Below are 19,609 nucleotides of genomic sequence, written 5' to 3'. Positions count from 1 at the left end.
ATATATATATATATATATATATATATATATATATATATATATATATACTAACGGTTTTACTTTACGCAAAGAGTACAAATGGTGGAAACTTGCATGGGTAATAGGTTGATGTATTATCGGAATAATGGAATTTCTAACATCGTCTTTTAGCTTTTAACAAGCTCGAATTTTGCAGTTTACTTAAATAAATGCCATTGATGAAGAAGTCTTTTAAAGGGAGATAGAGGTAGAGGGGAAATATATTGGAAAACTGCTAGGTATGAATGTAATTACTAAACTGTTTTGCTATATTTTCTTACCGTAAGCATTTCTCGTTGCTACTTTGTCTCCTTTTGTATAATCTGGAAGTTTAGATAGGAATATGTTGTTAATATTCACTGCTTTAACTTTACTCAATGGTTGTGATATATTAAAATCAAATGTATTTATGTCTGGAGGAAGCATTGTTCTTAAGTGTTGTAATACAGCCTCTGTTTTATCTCCCAGAGGTTTTCCATGCCAGTTGTCTTCATTTTCAATGCCTGGAAAATCTTTGCCCTAAATAAACAAATAAAAGGACTATTTAAAAAAATAACAATGAAAATTATAGAAAAAGTTGCCTCCTTTAAACTTAGAAGCTTCGAAATAACTTATTAAGTAAGCATAGTTTACAACATGGTGTTACAATAATTGATTATCTATAAATACCAATTCGTGTATAAATATACGAAAGCTGCACATATACATATAAGAGCATTATTTAAAAATCTAAAATTCTTTAATTTGTAAAATTAGGATTACCTACAGTCGAAATTGTTAACAAATTTATCACCGTTTAATAACCTGGAAATAAACATGTCGAGCGCCACAATCAGTAAAAGATGGTAAAGGATGAGTAGATAATGGTAATATCCTAATGATACCTGAGAAGTAATGTCTGAAAAAACAAATATACAACAAACTGCAAAAGTGAAATCTATTTGAGGGCGTAAAATGAAATAGTCTCTGACATCGAAGGTGAATTATACCAGCTATACCTACATAGATCCAGATATTGTGAAATTTATTAAGGTATGAAAACTGTATAGTAAGCAATACAGCAAGCCAAAATAAATAAAGCACCTGGACCAGATCAAATCCCTGCTGAACTACTTAAACTTTTGGACGAGGAAATCGTTACCTACTTAACCACTTTCTTTAACAAAATGAAGGAATAATACCAGATGATTGGTTGGAGTCACTGTTTATAACATCACCAAAAGAAAGTAAGCTCACCAAATTTAGCAATTTTGATTACATCAAACTGACTAATCAGTTTGATGAGCCACACACTTAAGATACTTTTACAAATTATACAAAACCGAGTATTCCTTTTGTCCGAAAGTAGAATGGGTAATAAGCAGTTGGGATTTAGAAATGGTCTAAGAACTAGACGAGCACTATTTTGTATGCACGTTCTCATACAAAAAAGCTGTGAGTTCCAAAAGAATGTTTATATTTGTTTCATAGACTTCGAGAAGGCATTCGACCGAGCCAACACGATACACTTTTCGATTACCTGCGGGCAGTAGGACTTGACCACTACGATATAAGACTGCTAAAATATTTATATTACAATCAAGTAGCCTCTATCCAAATTGGAGATAGCCATATTGAAAAACTACCCATCAAACGTGGAGTACCACAGGGTTGCGTTTTGTCACCGAGTCTTTTGACGTGACAACGTCTTAAATTAGGTTGTGGCTCGGAGTCACTCATGAAAAAGTGTAACGCCCGCTCACGTCTGTTACGATGAGTCACCGAACGAGAGAGAGGCCCGCCGGACCGGCGAATGCCTTGCGTCTCTCTCCCACTCAAACATGATCGGTCCGCTGGTGCGATGCTATTTCTCCTATCATCGTCCCATCCTCAACAAAATCACTCAAATAGAAATTAGTTAAGTGGTATATCAAAATGTTAAAATTTATATACTTTTTAGGTACAGTTATCGTCACTATTTCAAAACAAACCTTCAACTTATGATTATGTACGTAAACTGTAAACTTTCTATTTTAATGATATCTAGTTAAAATGTCCCAAGAAAGCAGTAGTTTTTTCATAACTCTACTTAAATGAATCAATGTCATAACTTACGTGGTAACGTCCTAAAAATTGGTATTGTGAAATAATTTTTGAACTTAGGTACAAAATAACTACGTTAAATGATTAACTATCCAAAAACCTCTATTTTAAGCAAATTTTTCGTTATCCATACTGCCGTAATTTTTAAATTAACTGTACCTAAAGATAAAATTACAATTAAAAGCTGCAAACTAGGGATTTTGTTGATGTTACCGTAATAAGTTGGCATTTTGATAGTGAGAAATTAGTTCGGCTATCACTTAAGAGATAAGAAAATAAGTTCACGTGTCATTTGGTAGAAGGCAGCAGTGGTGTATTAAATTGCGACAGATGCGCGTTTGCCGAATTTAAGAAAAATCTGCAAAACATAGAAAACTAGTTTTGTGATGAGTTTTATTGTCTATGGATCATGCAGTAACCATGGTAATACGAATCACGTGGTTTTATTTAGCAAAGCGCCCCTCCCAGTTAATATTTTGGCTTCGTTTCGTTCGACTTTTAATGTTCAATCATGATTGTATAACGTCACAATATCTTAAATATACAAGTATAGCATTTTTTTCCTTGGCACCCTGACGTTATATAATCGTGGTTGAAAGTCAAACTATGGCCAGTAAAGTTTATTACGGGATTATACTTGTTTTTACATAATACATAAACATAAAAACAATTCCAGTTTTATTAAATTTTTAACAAATTTTATTTTTATAGACAAAACAATATTATGTAATGATCGATTAAATTTTGTCGATAAAATATTTCAGTATGTGAAAAAGATTATTGATATTTACTTGAGTCATTATTAGAAATAAGATAAAAATCTGAAATTTTCTAAGGAAAACACTTCCCCTGTTGATATTCGATATGAAAAAAATTGTTATTGTAGTGACAGTCCTTTTCAACTGCCAACATATTTTAGATTTCTTATAAACACTGTTTTTATACATAAATAGTTCAATTACCTACCATAATCCCTTTTTTGATCATTATTTACCTGTTTTTCAAACAATTTCAAATTTCTTACCAGTTTGGAATAAATATTTTTGGGCAGGTACATAATTCAAAATTATCGCCGAGTTCAAAAATCATTCAGACATTGCAGTCTAGGTTTGGCACTTGGCAGAGAGGATCTCCAGATTGGAAGTTTACATTAGAGAGGTCTTAAAGTTAATTTTAAGTCGAGTTTCTAGTAGTCCTTGTAATATATCTGCACTTTATGATATGATTGATAGGCAACTTCGTTCACTTGAGACCTTAGACAAAACTGCTGACAAGTTTGCGGCGATATTGTATCCTCTTATTGAGTCATATTTGCCAGATGATATGGTTCGACTATGGCATATGTGGCATCTTTTGTTTTCGTGTCCATGGAAAATATCGAAAAAACTGCAGAACTTACAACTTTAGAAACAAGATTGAATGGCTAATGAGCTTTTTACAGAGTGAAGTTCAAAATGAACAAAAAATTTATTTAGCAACGGAAGGTTTTCGTTTACCGGCTGAAAATAAATATAAATTCAATAGCCTTGTTGCCAAGAAAAATGTAAAATTACAAAGAACTGATCAGTCCTTAGCGTCCGCTGCTCGGTTAATAAATTATGAGGTTTACAGGTGTATATTTTTATTATAAGTAATTTTTTATTCTTGAAATTTAATTTTTGAATTTAATTCGAAAACAAGACTAATATGCACTATTTAAAATGTTTATAAAACTGAAAAAAAAAACAACACAGCAAAATCAAAATAGCAATTTAACTTCAAACGTAAATGAACAACAACTAGATATAAAAATTAAAAAATTATATCGAATGATCCAATCCAAAAATTAGAATTTGTGAAACTTCAAATAATAGCTAATTTTAATTTACATTGAAGAAGGTGAGTGAAGAAGTGAGAGCGAACTATACCGATTCTACCGATCGTATTTTATATTTTAAGTTCCAGTACTTGGCCTCGTTGGCAACAATGTCGCTGTTCAGAGAATTATATTTCGAGAAAATCAAAATATTAAAATATGATGCACGTGCTGCCATCTATTAAAAAAATTGTTAAACGTTAGTTTATTTGAATGCCACTCATTTTAACTGCGGCGTGAACATACCCCCTTAAGTTTACATGTACAATGTTTTAGTAAACAAAATATATTTCTATAGTTAAAATTTGTGCAATTCTTATTTTCATTCAATTCCTTGTTCCTATTGTGCAATTTAATAATATTCATATCAATAAATATTCTACCGAGAAAAAGACGTTGTCACGTAAAATTTTCGCCCGTAAAACCGACTTTACAGACAAACGATTTTTTAATCTATACTCTGAAGAAATCTCTAGGAAGGCTTCGGTTAACATTTCAAAGACAAAGTGGATGGCAATTGAAAAGATTAATATAGACAAAGGTTTGCTTTCGCTTAATGGGGAGGAGATAGAACGCGTAACCCATTTTAAATACTTTGGCAGCTGGTTAAATGTAAATTGTGACTCCGATGAAGAGATAATAACCAGGATCGAAATATCACTAGGCACGTAAGGCTTTTTTGACCTGGAAACCAGTTTTATGGAACAGAAACCTGTCGATGCATATTCACAAGAAGGTCCTAAAATGTTATGTGTAGTTTATCCTATTATATAGTTGTGAGACGTGGACTTTAAAACCACAATACTTAACAAATTAGAAGCATTCTAATTGTGGTGCTATCACCGATCCCAAAAATATCATGGGTTTTGCACACTTCCAATGAAGACGTTCTTAAAATGATGAATTCAGAACGTTTGTTCACAAACATCATAAAGAGAAGAAAAACATAATACTTCGGTCATATAATTAGAGGACCCAAATACCATCTACTCCTTATAATACAAGAAAAAGTGGAGAGAAAGAGATGGATTGGTCGAAAGAAACTTTCATGACTGCGTAATATTAGACAATGATGTGGCACCACAGTAGAAGAATTATTTCGCGCAGCAGCCCATAGAGACCGGTTTCAGGAAATTGTAAGCATGATAATGGCCAACGTCTGAATACGGACACGGCACCTAAGAAGAAAAAAGACTAAGATTGGCTGGACACATTGAGGATGTCAGATAATGAGTACACGAAGAGATTGACATTCTCAAAACCAGAGATCAGAAGAAGTAGAGAATGATCGCGTAGAAGATGGATTGATAATAAGGAAGAAGATCTTAAGATTCTAAGGATCAAAAGATGAAGGGAAGCTGCTAGAAATCGACGGGAGCGGCGACTTGTCTACGAGCAGGCCAAGATCCATAAACGATTGTCAAGACAATTATGATGATGGTAATGTGAAATCTATACTTGTTTAGGTATAATATGTTTCTGAGGCTGGACAGAAATAGGTTTTTGCAATAAAGTTTACTGTGATAAAAGATTTTAAGCTATAATCAGGCAAGATTCTTAGAAACAAAAAAATAAGTTAAAAAATAAGCATATGCTAAACAGATGCCATAAAAAAGGTTGATAGGCAGTTGAATCGACAATAACTCTAAACTTAAATCTTCCTTGGGCTACTAATAATTTCTTCCATAAACACAAAAAGTGCTCTAAGTTAAGCCAACATACTTAACAATTAATGAACAATCGAAAAGCACTTCTGCAACGACGAAGATCAAATTGGATGTCGCGTCTTATTAGACTCAATAAGTTTTTCAATTTATAATGATATATATTTATAATGCCTCCTTACCACAAAGCTGGAATAACCTATTGCTGATCCTGATACATAAAAAAGAAAATTATAAGCCTGTAAGCTTACTATCCAACAAGCGCTATTCGCTTATGGTACCCATATAACTTTGAAAGAGTGGATAGTTTTAAATATCTCGGAGCGACAATCACTGCAGATAAAGATATCACGGAAGAGATACAATAGAGAATTCAGACAGCAAACAGATGTATGTATAGCCTCCACAACACTATTAAATCCAAGAGCCTAATAGACCGGTGCTCATATATGGGTGCGAGACGTGGACGCTGTCACAAACAATGGAAAGAAAACTCTTTCCATTTCTTTCAAGAAAATATATTTTAAGTGAAAAATTCCAGAGCTTATCATGAGCCGAATACTAACCAATACCGAATGAGAACAAATGCCGTGGTCAAACAGATATATAGGGCTAGCGGTGTAGTCCAAGAGTCTAAGATGTGCTGGCCGTGTCCACAGACTTCCTAATAACCACCTTACCAAGTTAATCTGGGAGAAAGCCACGACAAGGAGAAGACCCTTAGGACTTCCACGAATATGATAGAGAGATAACATATGGTCAGATTTAAGAACAATGCGCCTACCCACTGACCCAACTATCATAGTTCGAGATGAAGGCGAGTTGTGCAGTTAGCCAAGATTCACCCCGGTTTAAAGTGCTACAAGAAGAAGAAGAAGCTTATGGTACCTAAACGTTTATACTGACAAAAAACACCATACATAAATTAGAGCTCACTCATAAAAAAATAAAGAGAACAAGACTTGGAATTTTTAAGATCGCCTAAGAAGTACATACATCTACCCCAAAGAACAAAGATACAAGACATAATACAATGAATTACCTTTATTTGTATTATTAGTAGTAAACAAAAACAAATCTGAAAAGCGTTGAAATTTATGAGGGTTCCCAGAACGTATGGCAATATCTAACAAACCGCGTAGAAGGAAAGCGCTTTCAAATACCAAAAGTCGTGAGTATGGGTATTGAGAAAAATATTAACATACTTGTTAAAAAACAACGAAATTTTATTTAAACATTAATATTAATTGGTGATATTTCACCTTTTTACAAAAAAAACTGATAGCGAACCATGATATTCTCAACCAATAGGTCCAGATTTGTCGCATCTCTTTTGGTGTATATGTTTAAGGTATACTTCACAATTTTTTTTAAATTCGTGCCCGTATGTCAATAACAACTTGGATTGGTGGATAGCCCACGGTGTCGTCTTTGTAATGGGGAGGAAGAAACATCCTCACATATTTTCTGGAAGTGCCCGGCACTGGCCTACCAGAGGTGACAGACCTTGGGTTCGATCTTTATGCAACCGAGCCAAATGAGGGAGTTATCATTAAAGAGACTTGTGGCTTTCTGCGAGGCCACAAGGTTACTAAAGGATTAGACGTTCGGAAGGGCAGGAAGCACTCAGACTGGAGTCCCTGCTGATTACTGCAGATATGGGAGCCCGGAACAGCCTGGGCCCCAGAAAAGCTAGGTAAAGACTAGGTCCTTATGGGCCTATTTCGTATGAAAGGGGTGATACAATGGACCCGTAATAGGAGGTCTAAGTATCTGAAGAGCTTAAAAATGGGTCCTACCCCGATCTACCATAACCATAACCATGTAACAATATTCTATTAAACATAAGCCTGACTTACATTTGGGAGTTATTGGATGGATAGCTTTCTTATCGCGGGCTACGGACGGGGCAGTGGATCGCGCAGAGATATGATAAAATTAAAACGACCGAAACCATCAAATGAAACGACTGTAACGACAGATCTCGCGACTATACGCTGTGTGGAGTAGTAAATGTAGTCCCAAATTAAATTAAAATAAAATAAAGTATATATATATATATATATATATATATATATATATATATATATATATATATACAGCTCTTTAGGTCAGAATAAGAACGATAAGAAACCATGCTTCCCCTCCTCGGTCACTCATGGAATGCCACATCCCGTTTTTTTTTTAGTATATCATTTATACAAACTGACCTAGCTAGAAAAACGCTCCTTGATAGACCCATCAGAGAAGAGGAAGACTCAGAACAAGGTTCCTTGATAACGATGAATAATCGATGAAGACATTAGAAATATGGGAATTCGTGCTTGGCGGAGGCAGGCCATGGATAGGAACGACCGGAGAGAAATTCTTGAGCAGGCTAGAACCCATATAGGGTTGTAAAGCTAGAATTATAATGATGAATTCATTTAAATAAATATTATATTTATATAGGATTAAGCCACAATTGTTTGTAATGAAAATTACCTTTTAACTAGGTTATGTCTGACGTTTCCATTTCCACTCCGGAAATCGTTTTCAAGAAAAGATTATTTAAAAAAAAACAATTAAAAACAAAACATTATTTAAACAAGTTGTTGATATTGGATAAAAAATTTTAAAATTTTAAGGTTGACGACCTTGATCTTGTAGGCAACAGCATGCTTATGGTTAAAAAACATAAAACCAGAAAAACTCACAAGAAGGGGATTCAAAAGTGGCAACAATACCATGTTAAAGAGTTTATCAGAAAAATTAAAAAGGATAAGAAATAAGTAAGTACATCACAACATTCAAACCACCAACACACTGAGATCTATCTATTTGTGTGAATGCAACAATTTCTATGAGGGACAAACAGCATAAAGTACAATTGAAAGATGCATTAATAATCATGAAGGAAACAGAGAAAAGAGAAAAGTTAAAGAAACAACCCTCCTCCTACTTAATGAATCAAATCTGTAGCAAATCCATCAGCATAATGTAGCAGGTTTTGGTTGCCAATATTAAAAAAGAGACTAACACTAACAAGAATATACCAACAATAGCGGATTAATAGACAGTTAAAGACATGTCATCTACAATTTATATACAATGCATATGCAACATACAATACACAAACATGTATTCTACGGAAATAGACATTACACAAACATATACTTAATACAAGAAAACATAAAAGCAAGTAAAAGCACCACCCTCATTTTTTTTAAACATAAGCATGGTATTGCCTACAAGATCGAGGCCAAGTCAATCAACCATTAATTTGGAAAAACATATCCTCAAACAACTTGTTGGTTATACATTTTCGCAGAATTTTTTAAAATAATCTTTTTTGAAAACGATTTCCGGAGTGGAAGTTAGAAATATAATTTTTTTTACAATAAATTGTAACTTAATCTGATATAAACATGATATTTAACTAGGCATGAAACAAGAAAATACTTTGAGAACCGTTTTGAATTCATTTAGCTTCTATGCTAAAATTGTGCTTTAATTTTGGACAATTCCACTATTAAAAGTATTCGCCGTATGTGCTCTATGTTTTAGAATGTGAAAACGTAAAATAATTTTTATCATTCTCACAAAATGCCTTCGTCTCAAAGAATAATGCAGATTTTTTGTGAAAGCTCTACCTTGTAGATATTATTAGGGTGTATTTTAGACAGTTGCTGTTTTTCATTGTTGGGGACAGCCCTACAGGCCCTGTAATCTCTGTCTATTTATTTATTGAATATCCATGATTTGTTTGTTACTATCATGGCCATTATATCAGATATTAAGATGAGTGAATATTTTAAAGTAAACTTTGTCTAAAATATGAATCTTATGTCCTTTGCGTAATTTTCTGTAGTAATTCAACATGATACAGGAAAGAGATAAAAAGTAATACAAAGCACTTATCCGTTTGTTGCCTTTTCGTCTTTAGGCAAATTAAAATAATCTTAAAGAATAAAACCAGTAAAAAATAAAACCAATAAGTCTGTTTACCTTTATTGTTTTAGCTATGATGGCAGTTGGTTTATCCTTTATTTTGTCAGCAGATTCAAATGCACTTATTAACTCCTCTACTTCATGGCCATTGATAACGATAGTATGAAAACCAAAAGCATCTAATCTCTTTTGGTATTTTTCCACATCATGACCAAACATCGTTGGTCCGGCTTGTCCCAGTCGATTAACATCGATGATTGCGCATAAGTTGTCTAGTTTGTAGAAACTTGCAAAATTAATCGATTCCCAAATGGAACCTTCCGCACATTCACCATCTCCAAGAAGGCAGTATACTCTAAAAATAATTATGTATGGTATCGTATTTCAGCCATTGATAGTATAGTACACTGAGCAACATGAATTCTTAACGAAATAATTGACTGTATATACATGCTGTTAAATTCAAATTTAGTGACACTAAATACCCATATTCAGAATTTATAATTTTAAACACCTAAAATTTCAAACTATGTTGGATGAATGGCATCCTGATACACATATATTTATTTTATATTAACTGTGATAAGTAAATATATAGAATTATAGTAATTATTGCAATTAATTCCGCCTTTATCGATCATAAGTCTAGATGAGAAAGGACGAGAAGGCTTAATGGATAAGTCTTGGTGGTACTAGCTATGCCCAGTGGAAATAAGGCTCCCATTAAAGGCCATGGCTTAGGCAAGTCTAGGCTTAGTTAATATACATTGATGATATTACCAAATTGTATCCGTGAATATCCAAATTTTATCCAAAGACTGAAATGAGTAGAACATCTAGTATGACCCAACAGAACAACCTTCTCCAACTATTAATAGTTGCAGTAAAACTGATGATCACCTGTTACTAGTTTACCATAACAGTTTTTAACTATGTTTTCTCCAACATTAAATAATAATCCTTGTATCAGCATGTAAGTAATATTTATTAGATATTTATTTATTTAATTTCAATTTTACTAGATGGTTTTTTCACTTAAGTTTTATTTTGTTTATTTAATCAATTTTAAAGTCATATTTAATAATCACACACATATAATATTGGCATAATTACTGTATAATATGTACCAGACAGAACCCTAATACGGGTTATTATATTTTCAACATTCAGTTTACCATTACCGTTGACCTGAAGATGCATAGCAAATTATAGTATGCGAAACCGGTCGTTGGTGATAGAATAAATTGATCGTGAGTAAGTCTTATTCTTATTTCTTTTACCTATTTAAAATGGACTCACACATGCAACATATTCAAGATTTAATAAAATTTAATTTGTATTTGGTGACATAACATATCGTGATATAAAATAATCGCAAATAAAACTAGATAATTATTTATTAAGAACCATAAAATAACAAATAAAAATTAGTAATAAATTTAGATGGTCGGATAACCTCAAAAACAAGGAAAAGACAGAAAATATTGCAGACTTTTATCCAAATACAACCAATTATATACCAGCCAATTATATACATATATAACTCTATATATTTCATTATTTAATTCTCACCTATAGCTAGCTTCTTCTATATATTTGCCAATATACGCCATACCGCTGGCTACAGCCAGCCCTTGTCCAAGTGACCCAGTACCTACATCAATAAAACTCAAACGAGGCGTTGGATGGCCTTCAAGATCACTGTCTATTTTTCTGAGATTCAGGAGCTCTTCTGTTGGTATAAGTCCAATTTCTGCCCAAACAGCGTATAGAGCAGGGGCAGCGTGTCCTTTAGACATAACAAACCGGTCATTGCAAGGTTCTCTAGGCGAACAGGCTTTGTAACGCATTATTCTGAAGAACAGAACAGACAGGATTTCCGCACAAGATGAACATGTTGTAGGGTGTCTAAAAATAAGTGGAGTTCAAAATTATGATGTTTATCTAATATTATATAACAAAAAAAGGTTAAATATAAGCTATTTTAATTTGAAAAAAGTATTTTTCATATATTTCTCCTTAGTTTTGATCTAGAATCATAGAGCAATTTACATCTTTAAATTAAAAAGATGTCATTTACGGTGTTGCTCTTTCTCGTTTATATTCAGGTCATAGATCAATTTCTTTGTTTATCTCGAATTTCTTTTGCCGTGAAAACCTTTATTTATACCTGGGCAATCTTTCTTATTTTTGTTATTAAATAGTTTTAATGAAACTTCTTGAGTTGAAAACTAAACTAAACTAAAATTAAACAACCGAATAGGCAAAAATGGCATTTGGGTTCACCTATGACCCGAAAAGAGAAAATTGATTTATTAAAGGTATTTACTATGTAGGGGCCTGCGTAGCGCAAGCGGTAGGATGCTTGCCTCGCAAGCCGATGGTCCGGGGTTCGAATCCCACCGCCGGCAAGAACATCTAGACATTTTAAAAATGTCTATAGGCCCCAGGTCGACTCAGCCTGAATAAAAATGAGTACCTTGGGTAAAACCAGGGGTAATAATAGACGGTTGAAGCGTAGCACTGGCCATGTTACCTTCCTTGTATACCGTAGGCCCTAGATATAGCAGACTACCCTGCTATAATCCCAAAGCCGCGACAGCGGTATAAAACGGGAGACTATTATTATTTACTATGTAGTGGGAGGTAAATGATTAGTATGGGTCTCGGTGATCATCCATCCGACGGAAGAGTTGATTATTCGAAAACACCGAGAAACGCCGATCGCTGCACGTGCAATGAACCGTCATGCAGAGGGCTCTACAAGCAAGTCCAATTCTCACCTCTTCCTGGTACTTTCTGGACAATGCTAAAGGGAAAGAAACAAAGGTCAGTCTCCAGCACTATAACTGGAGCCCCTCGATTAAGGAATGGTAACCCTAACAAAAAAGTCACTGGTCCTCCAAGTTGGGTGTTGGCGTAGGGCTAACAACACTCCACTTTTTAAAAAGATATTTGTTAATAATGTTTAAACCTGTTTAAAGAAGGACGACTACGCGAGAAAAAGATACATGATTTAGGGATTGTGATCTGGAATGTCCATTCTCTCTATAGACTAGGCGGGATCTGTAGAAATTCAGACCATAATGTACATTTTCCATAGGAAGCTATTTTTTTGCTGGAATCCCTTCAGGATGTGCCCAATATCGATAATCACGATATGCGCCAGTCGCAAACTCTGTGCTAAATTTTTTATTTAACAAAATATGAAAACAATTGAAAATTGTTCATTTTTTGCTCCTATTTTCGTTTAAATTCGGAAAATATTGATCCTAGAGAAAAAATTATAAGAAGTTAAAAGTTTCGTTATTCAATTTTACACAATATTTCGTTATCGTGAAATTAAAAATTTAATGTTTATTGTTGAAAAAATAGCAATAATTGGAAAAAAAGTACAAAAAAATTAAGTTAATCCTTTAAATGTTTTCGACTTTCTAAACTTGACTTACAAGCTCCATATTCCGCCTAGAAAAACCTTTTAATATGTTTAAAACGTGTGCTAAATTTTGTTAAGATCGGTCAGATAGGTTTTGCATAGGGATTTTGCAACCCAGCCTACTGTAAAAAAATCGCAAATTTTCAAATTTATAGTAGGCCCTAAATAAGGCCCTCAGATAGTTGCAAATTTTTTTACATATAAAGGAGGGCTAAAACTTTCACCCGTTTTTCGTAAAATTCAAATCGGTTCACTAGGAGAGCACAGAAATTTTTTAAAAGTTTTAAACATTCTTTAGGCTTATAAACAAATTGAATAACTTTACAAGCTTTAAACATATCAATTAAAAAAAAAGCAAAATTGGTTAACAAGAAGCCGAGACAATGCAATTTTTAGCGCGCGCTATGATTTTGAACTCGCTGATTCACATTTCGAGTAAATGTCCCCCACCAGCACCTCTCATGCATTCCGAGCGACATTTTACGCGAAAACGGTTTTTTATTTGTATTTTTTATGGATGTTGCCGTGAAGCGCATTACGTAAACCTTTTCATATAAACGTACTTGACAAGACGAGGGTATTTGTTTAAAAACAAGCCCTCTATCACTTATAGTTACACAGCAAATGTATGCCAACTTTGACCTTTAATATCTCGACAACCAGTAAGCCGAATGTATCTTTTTTTTTTAAGAAGCGTCTTTTAATGTTCTTTAAGTGTATAAATTTTGAAATTGATATGTTTAAAGCTCGTAAAGTTATTCAATTTGTTTATAAGCCTAATATATATAAAAAATGTTTAAAATTTAAAAAAAAATTCTAGGCTCTCCTAGTGAACCGATTTGAATTGTACAAAAAGAGTTTGAAAGTTTGAGCCCTCCTTTATGTGTAAATAATTTTGCAACTATCTGAGGGCCTTATTTAGGGTCTACTATAAATTTGAAAATTTGCGATTTTTTTCCAGTAGGCTGGGTTGCAAAATCATTATGCAAAACCTATCTGACCGATCTTAACAAAATTTAGCACAGGTTTTAAACATATTAAAAGGTTTTTCTAGGCGGAATATGGAGCTTGTAAGTCAAGTTTAGAAAGTCGAAAACATTTAAAGGATTAACTTCATTTTTTTGTACTTTTTTTCCAATTATTGCTATTTTTTCAACAATAAACATTAAATTTTTAATTTTACGCTAACGAAATATTGTGTAAAATTGAATAACGAAACTTTTAACTTCTTATAATTTTTTCTCTAGGATCAATATTTTCCGAATTATAAACGAAAATAGGAGCAAAAAAATGAGAAATTTTCAATTGTTTTCAGATTTTGTTAAATAAAAAATTTAGCACAGGGTTTGCGACTGGCGCATATCGTGATTATCGATATTGGGCACATCCTGAAGGGATTCCAGTAAAAAAATAGCTAGCTTCCTATGGAAAATGTCTAATCCAAAACAGATCCCGTCTAGACTACTACAGATTAGGAGCTCTCCAAAACCTGCTTAATAAGTTAAATAAATATATAATAGACGTAACAGTTCTCCAAGAAATTAGATGCACAGAACTGGTACAATAGAAAAACGAAACCATATAATTTTCTATAGCGGCACATATAGGTACTGCTTTTATAATAAATAAAAAAGTTAAACATCTCATAAAATACTTTATAGAGCTATAAATCCTAGAATGTGTATCTCTCTCTTCAGTCCTGACCCCCCGTAGGAAGTGTAGTCGTCATCATAATGTCGGATATTGTCCGTCTCTAAAGATCTCCGTCTCTGGTCATTTCTATTAACTCATCTTATATTCCTGTAATTTGGTCGATTCATCTTGTTGTGGATCTTCCTCGTGACCTTCGGCCTTCTACCTTTCCTTGAATAATAAGTTTTTCCATGTTTTTTGTGTGTGTTCTCATAACATGTTCAAAGTATTTTAATTGTTGGAGATGGACTTTGCTGGAGAGCCGTTTGCTGACCTTCAGCTCATTTAAAATTGAATTATTTCTCCTGTGGTCGGTCCACGGAATTCATAACATTCTTTTCCAATAGAACATTTCAATGGCTTCTATCTTTGTTCTGTCCGCTTGTCGTAGGTCCAAGATTCACATTCGTATATAAGTATTGGGGATATTAAGCACCGTGCTTCGGAGGGCACGTAAAACCGTCGGTCCCAGCTACGAAAGTAGTAATTAGGTAATGTTAGGAGCGCTTGCGCGACCTGAAAACCGTAGCACTTAACACAAGACCTTAGCCAGAAGGTTACACGAACTTTACTTTACTTTATCCCAATAGGGAAAAGGATCATACTCATCTTTACGGATGTCTTCTTGGGGTATTTCTTTAGTGGATCCCTTTTCGTTTATACTAGTAAATTTGCTGAAGGCTACTACTTGACGGTCTTTCTACTCTGTTCTATTTAGTTGGTTTTCTCGCTTTGCATAGAGCATCGGCTATTTCCAGTTTGATATCCAAAAGGGGTAAATCAAATTTGAAAAAATGAAAAAATATTACTAAATAATATTTCTTCGACCTGATTTTTATACGATAAAATCCTAACATGGAATCAAGGAGATTTACGCTTTCCATGTAGATAATGAGACTGTTAGGACAAGGTATTATTTTATGTGTATTTTTTGTTTGAAAAATCTTCGTTTTTCTCCCTTTGGTTCACTTCCAGAATATGTTGACAAACCAGGACACTGGCAATGACGTCCACTTTCTCTATATTGGCTATTTTCTCTACCATATGACCTCTGCCGCGCTTCTTCATTTTTTTCTCAGCTGGCACCATAACTCCAGTACTGTTTTCAAAAGTAAAATGCCCTCTTTGATCAGATATATCATAAGAGGTATGCTTGTGAACCAATTGTCAAAAAACAACTTGTAATGATGTTTTGGTATCGAAGCTGCTAATTTGACAACCACGTTGCTGCTCATACTAGGATTTGGTGCTCCTGGAGGTACAATATTACTTTGGGAACCAGCAAACAAATCAAAGTTATAGCTAAATCCCAAAATATAACTCAGCACAAAGGTTTTAAAGCCCCACTTATGTGGTCTGTTTCAGTTATACTGCTTTAGTTGGCTTCGCGTTTTTGTTGGTACAATCTGTTCGTCTACTGCTAGAAATTCTTCTTTCGAAACTATGAGTAGCCGTTCTTTGATTTGGCTTAGAACAGATCTGATTTTGAATAACCTCGCATGTCCAGGCTGATCATTTTCAATCATATCATATTGTTATTTAAATGCAAGAAACGTTTTATTTCTTCGAATCTGTTACAGCTCATCACATTGCTAACTGCTCGGTGACCAATATTGGCATTCCAATATTGAATTATCGACATGTAAATAGTAATTCCTGTAAATTATTCTATTTCGTATTTTTATATATTAGCTGGTTTATCTGGACGTTGTTGCACTATGTTTAAATTTAATTGTTCTGTGATATGCTCTATAAGACTATCAGGAAAGAGAAAATTAAAAAATTGAACCAGAGTTTCTAATCGAGGAAGGTAAATTTTCAGAACCAGTAAATTTTGTATCATTTTCTGATCTTGTCAGATTACCTTTCACTATTAATTATCACTATCTTGACACAATATCATCTCATTTATGCCCTATTCATCGGAGAGATCTGATTCTTCACTATTAGTACTATCTGGTATTCGAACTGCATTGATTGTACCATAAAAGAGTTTCGGATCTATATCTACAAAAATAATCTGAGGAATCTAAGGATTTGGCAGGAATGACAGTTTCGTTGACATTTTTTGGTACATCTTCACGCTCCTCGTTGTCACTATCTTGACACAATATCATCTTATTTGTGCCATATTCATCGGAGAGATCTGATTATTCACCATTAGTACTCTCTGGTATTTCAACTGCACTACTTGTACCACAAAAGAGCTTCGATTCCATATCTACAAAAATAATTAATGAGTCTTTAACTTCATAGTGTACCATATATAGGACAAACCCTTTTTAGGCTTTTCGAGAGACTTTCAACATTCATGATTTTTAGTACTCACCTGAGAAGAGATTTAATATCACAATACAATGAATTTCAATTTTTTCTCGCCGTAAAAAACGTTTTTACCATGAAAAATAACCTCAAAATTCCAACACTATTTCACGTGGTTTAGAATTTTAACAAGAATAAACTTGAAATTGAGCATTGCTGTCTATCTTGCCGTCAGAACTATGCCGCATATTACGCGTACAATATTAGTACGTGTCAGATATGGGCTACCATACAGATACGACAAAAATTTAATTAAAACATTAAAAAATCAATAAGAGACAAACAAGAATAAGTTAAATTTTTACACTGAGGCAAATCCTAAAAAATTACTAATTTGATATATAGACAAGCACCACCTATTCATTGACTTGGAGAGCGTCTATGATAATATCAATATAAAATTCCTAATCCAAAGACTAACAAAGCTTAAGATATCAATGCAACTGATTATGATTATCAAAGAAATAATAAATTAGAGTGTAGAGCAAAATCAGAATCCAAAATGGATTAACGGATAAAATCTAAACTAAGAGAGAAGAGTACGCCAAGGAGACGCCTTATCCTGCATCTTATTTAACGTTAACCTAGAAAAAATAATAGAACCAAAGTCAACACGAGAGGATCAATAATAACACAAAGTGTACAAATACTAGCATTTGCTGACGACGCCGACGTTGATTTCATAGCTAAAAACAGAAAAAATATGATAGAAGCATTAAATCTAATAGAAAAATCTGCAGAAAACAGTGGCCTAAAAATTAATAAAGCCAAAACAAAATATATGAACGTTAGTAGGTCTAAACGACTAAAGCAGTTCCAAAGTACTGAATAGCACTCCAGAGCACTGTAAGCCAGAATACAACATTTATGGAACCACAATCCATTATCATAAGAATAACGGTATGATAGTCAGCGCACTATTTTTCACTAGCCTTTTTCGGTGATGCTCTAACGACTGATTTAAGACAGATTTGCGGTAAATTATTCTAACATTTTGTTTGTTACACTGGTACTATCGAAAACATCTACTTCCATAATCGAATACAGGCAAAGATAAATGAAAAACTAACACATTCACCATCCATATTCCTATATCACCAATCGACACAAGCTCTTACGCCTGCGCATTTACCGCATATATACGATAATCAAATATTAATTTTAGCAAAAAAATGAAAGAAACCATAATTGTATAAAATATAATTATCTCCATTTTTGTTTATGTACATTTATGCCGTAAAGTAAATAATGTAGGAGATAATTCGATAATTATGCTTCCCTCCTCTTCTACTATTTTCCCCCTCTTAACTCGGAAAATATCGACCGCACCAAAAAAATTTGTAACAAATAAATGTTTTTTTCGAAAAGTTAAAAATGGCGGAGATATTGAGCAAAAATAGTTCTTCTTTTTTATTTTCATATATAAAATGCAAGGTTCGGCCTTTTTTTCGTCTAACCTGACTGGACTATAGTTAACAAGACTGCAACGCATAGCTCTAGTCGAGGAATTGACAATGTTTTTATTGGTGTCGTTTTGACGTTGACAATTAAAAATCGGTTTGCTCCACAGTCAAACAAAAAATAAATTATGACAGCATATTCTCATTCAGAAGCATTACAAAAGGTGTGGAACTGGTATGTTAGATACCTGGGGTATCGCTTGAATAAATTCTTTCCGACTGGCATTGATTGAAGGAGGTGCTAACTGGTGCCAATAAGAGCCTGCAATCTATAAATTTTGGGTGAATGTGGCTAAAAAGATAATTGCACAAATGAATTCGATGAAATCATGGATATAAGTAAATTGTGACCAAATGGATAGTTCAGTGCAGACAGGATCGTTGGTGATAATCCTGAAATCAATCGAATCAACGTTTGCATACGTTTGTATTATCAAAAGAAAGATTATAATATTGTCAATGATCTGCGGATACTGCTTTTATTAACTGAAGGAAATTGGGTGACCGTCTTTTGGACTTTTGGCTTAAAAAGTTTCATATCATTCAAAACTTTTGATTTTTTTTTTAATACAAGCTTCACTATCCGGTTTAGTAGAAGAAACTTAGGATATGTGTGACATAACTTCTTTGGGTTTATTAAAATTAGATTTGACTACCTTGGTGGTAACAAATGGTGGACTATTTGGAGAAATGGGATGGAAATGAATAAACAGTCTCAAGAGCTAGATGCACACTGCTTTGTCAAAAAATTATGTAATTTTTTATATATTGGAAAGGCGGATGGATCTGAATTAAGTTTATAAATGATAGTATTTCTGTATCTAATTTATCGAGAGCATATCAGTATTGTGAGTCCCGAGCAACTACTGGAAACCTAGATTCCTAAGAAATAACAACTGAGCATTTTTTTGAAAATCAGCCCATTTCCAGTTAACCCGTATTTGTGAGTTGACCCTTACCCAAAACAGTGAGTTTGCTTCGGCACTTTTTTTTATTTTCTTACCCTAAATCTAGAACATCAATTACAAGTTAATATAGAAAGAACTATGTGCAAATTAGAGCTTTCTTCATTGTAAATTAATTTCATAATACTTAATTTAAAATTTAAAATCAAATTTTTTTGGCATTTAAAATCATTCATTATGATTTG

The 19,609-nt window shown here is 33.5% G+C and overlaps 1 protein-coding gene across 1 annotated transcript in view; it reads right to left on the bottom strand.

Moving 5' to 3' along the window:
• LOC140439915 (transketolase-like) overlaps positions 1-19,609 on the bottom strand; it is a 71,583-nt gene that overhangs the window by 11,563 nt on the left and 40,411 nt on the right. Inside the window, exons 4-6 of the mRNA XM_072530088.1 lie at positions 11,122-11,457; positions 9,607-9,904; positions 300-537 (exon numbers count right to left, since the gene is read on the bottom strand). Coding sequence (XP_072386189.1) covers positions 300-537; positions 9,607-9,904; positions 11,122-11,457 — 872 coding nt within the window. The remainder of the gene's footprint in view (positions 1-299; positions 538-9,606; positions 9,905-11,121; positions 11,458-19,609) is intronic.

Source organism: Diabrotica undecimpunctata, chromosome 4, assembly GCF_040954645.1.
Source record: "Diabrotica undecimpunctata isolate CICGRU chromosome 4, icDiaUnde3, whole genome shotgun sequence".
Lineage (NCBI taxonomy): Eukaryota > Metazoa > Arthropoda > Insecta > Coleoptera > Chrysomelidae > Diabrotica > Diabrotica undecimpunctata.
Note: the sequence above shows the minus strand (reverse complement) of the source record. Positions and strands in the feature narration are given on the sequence as shown.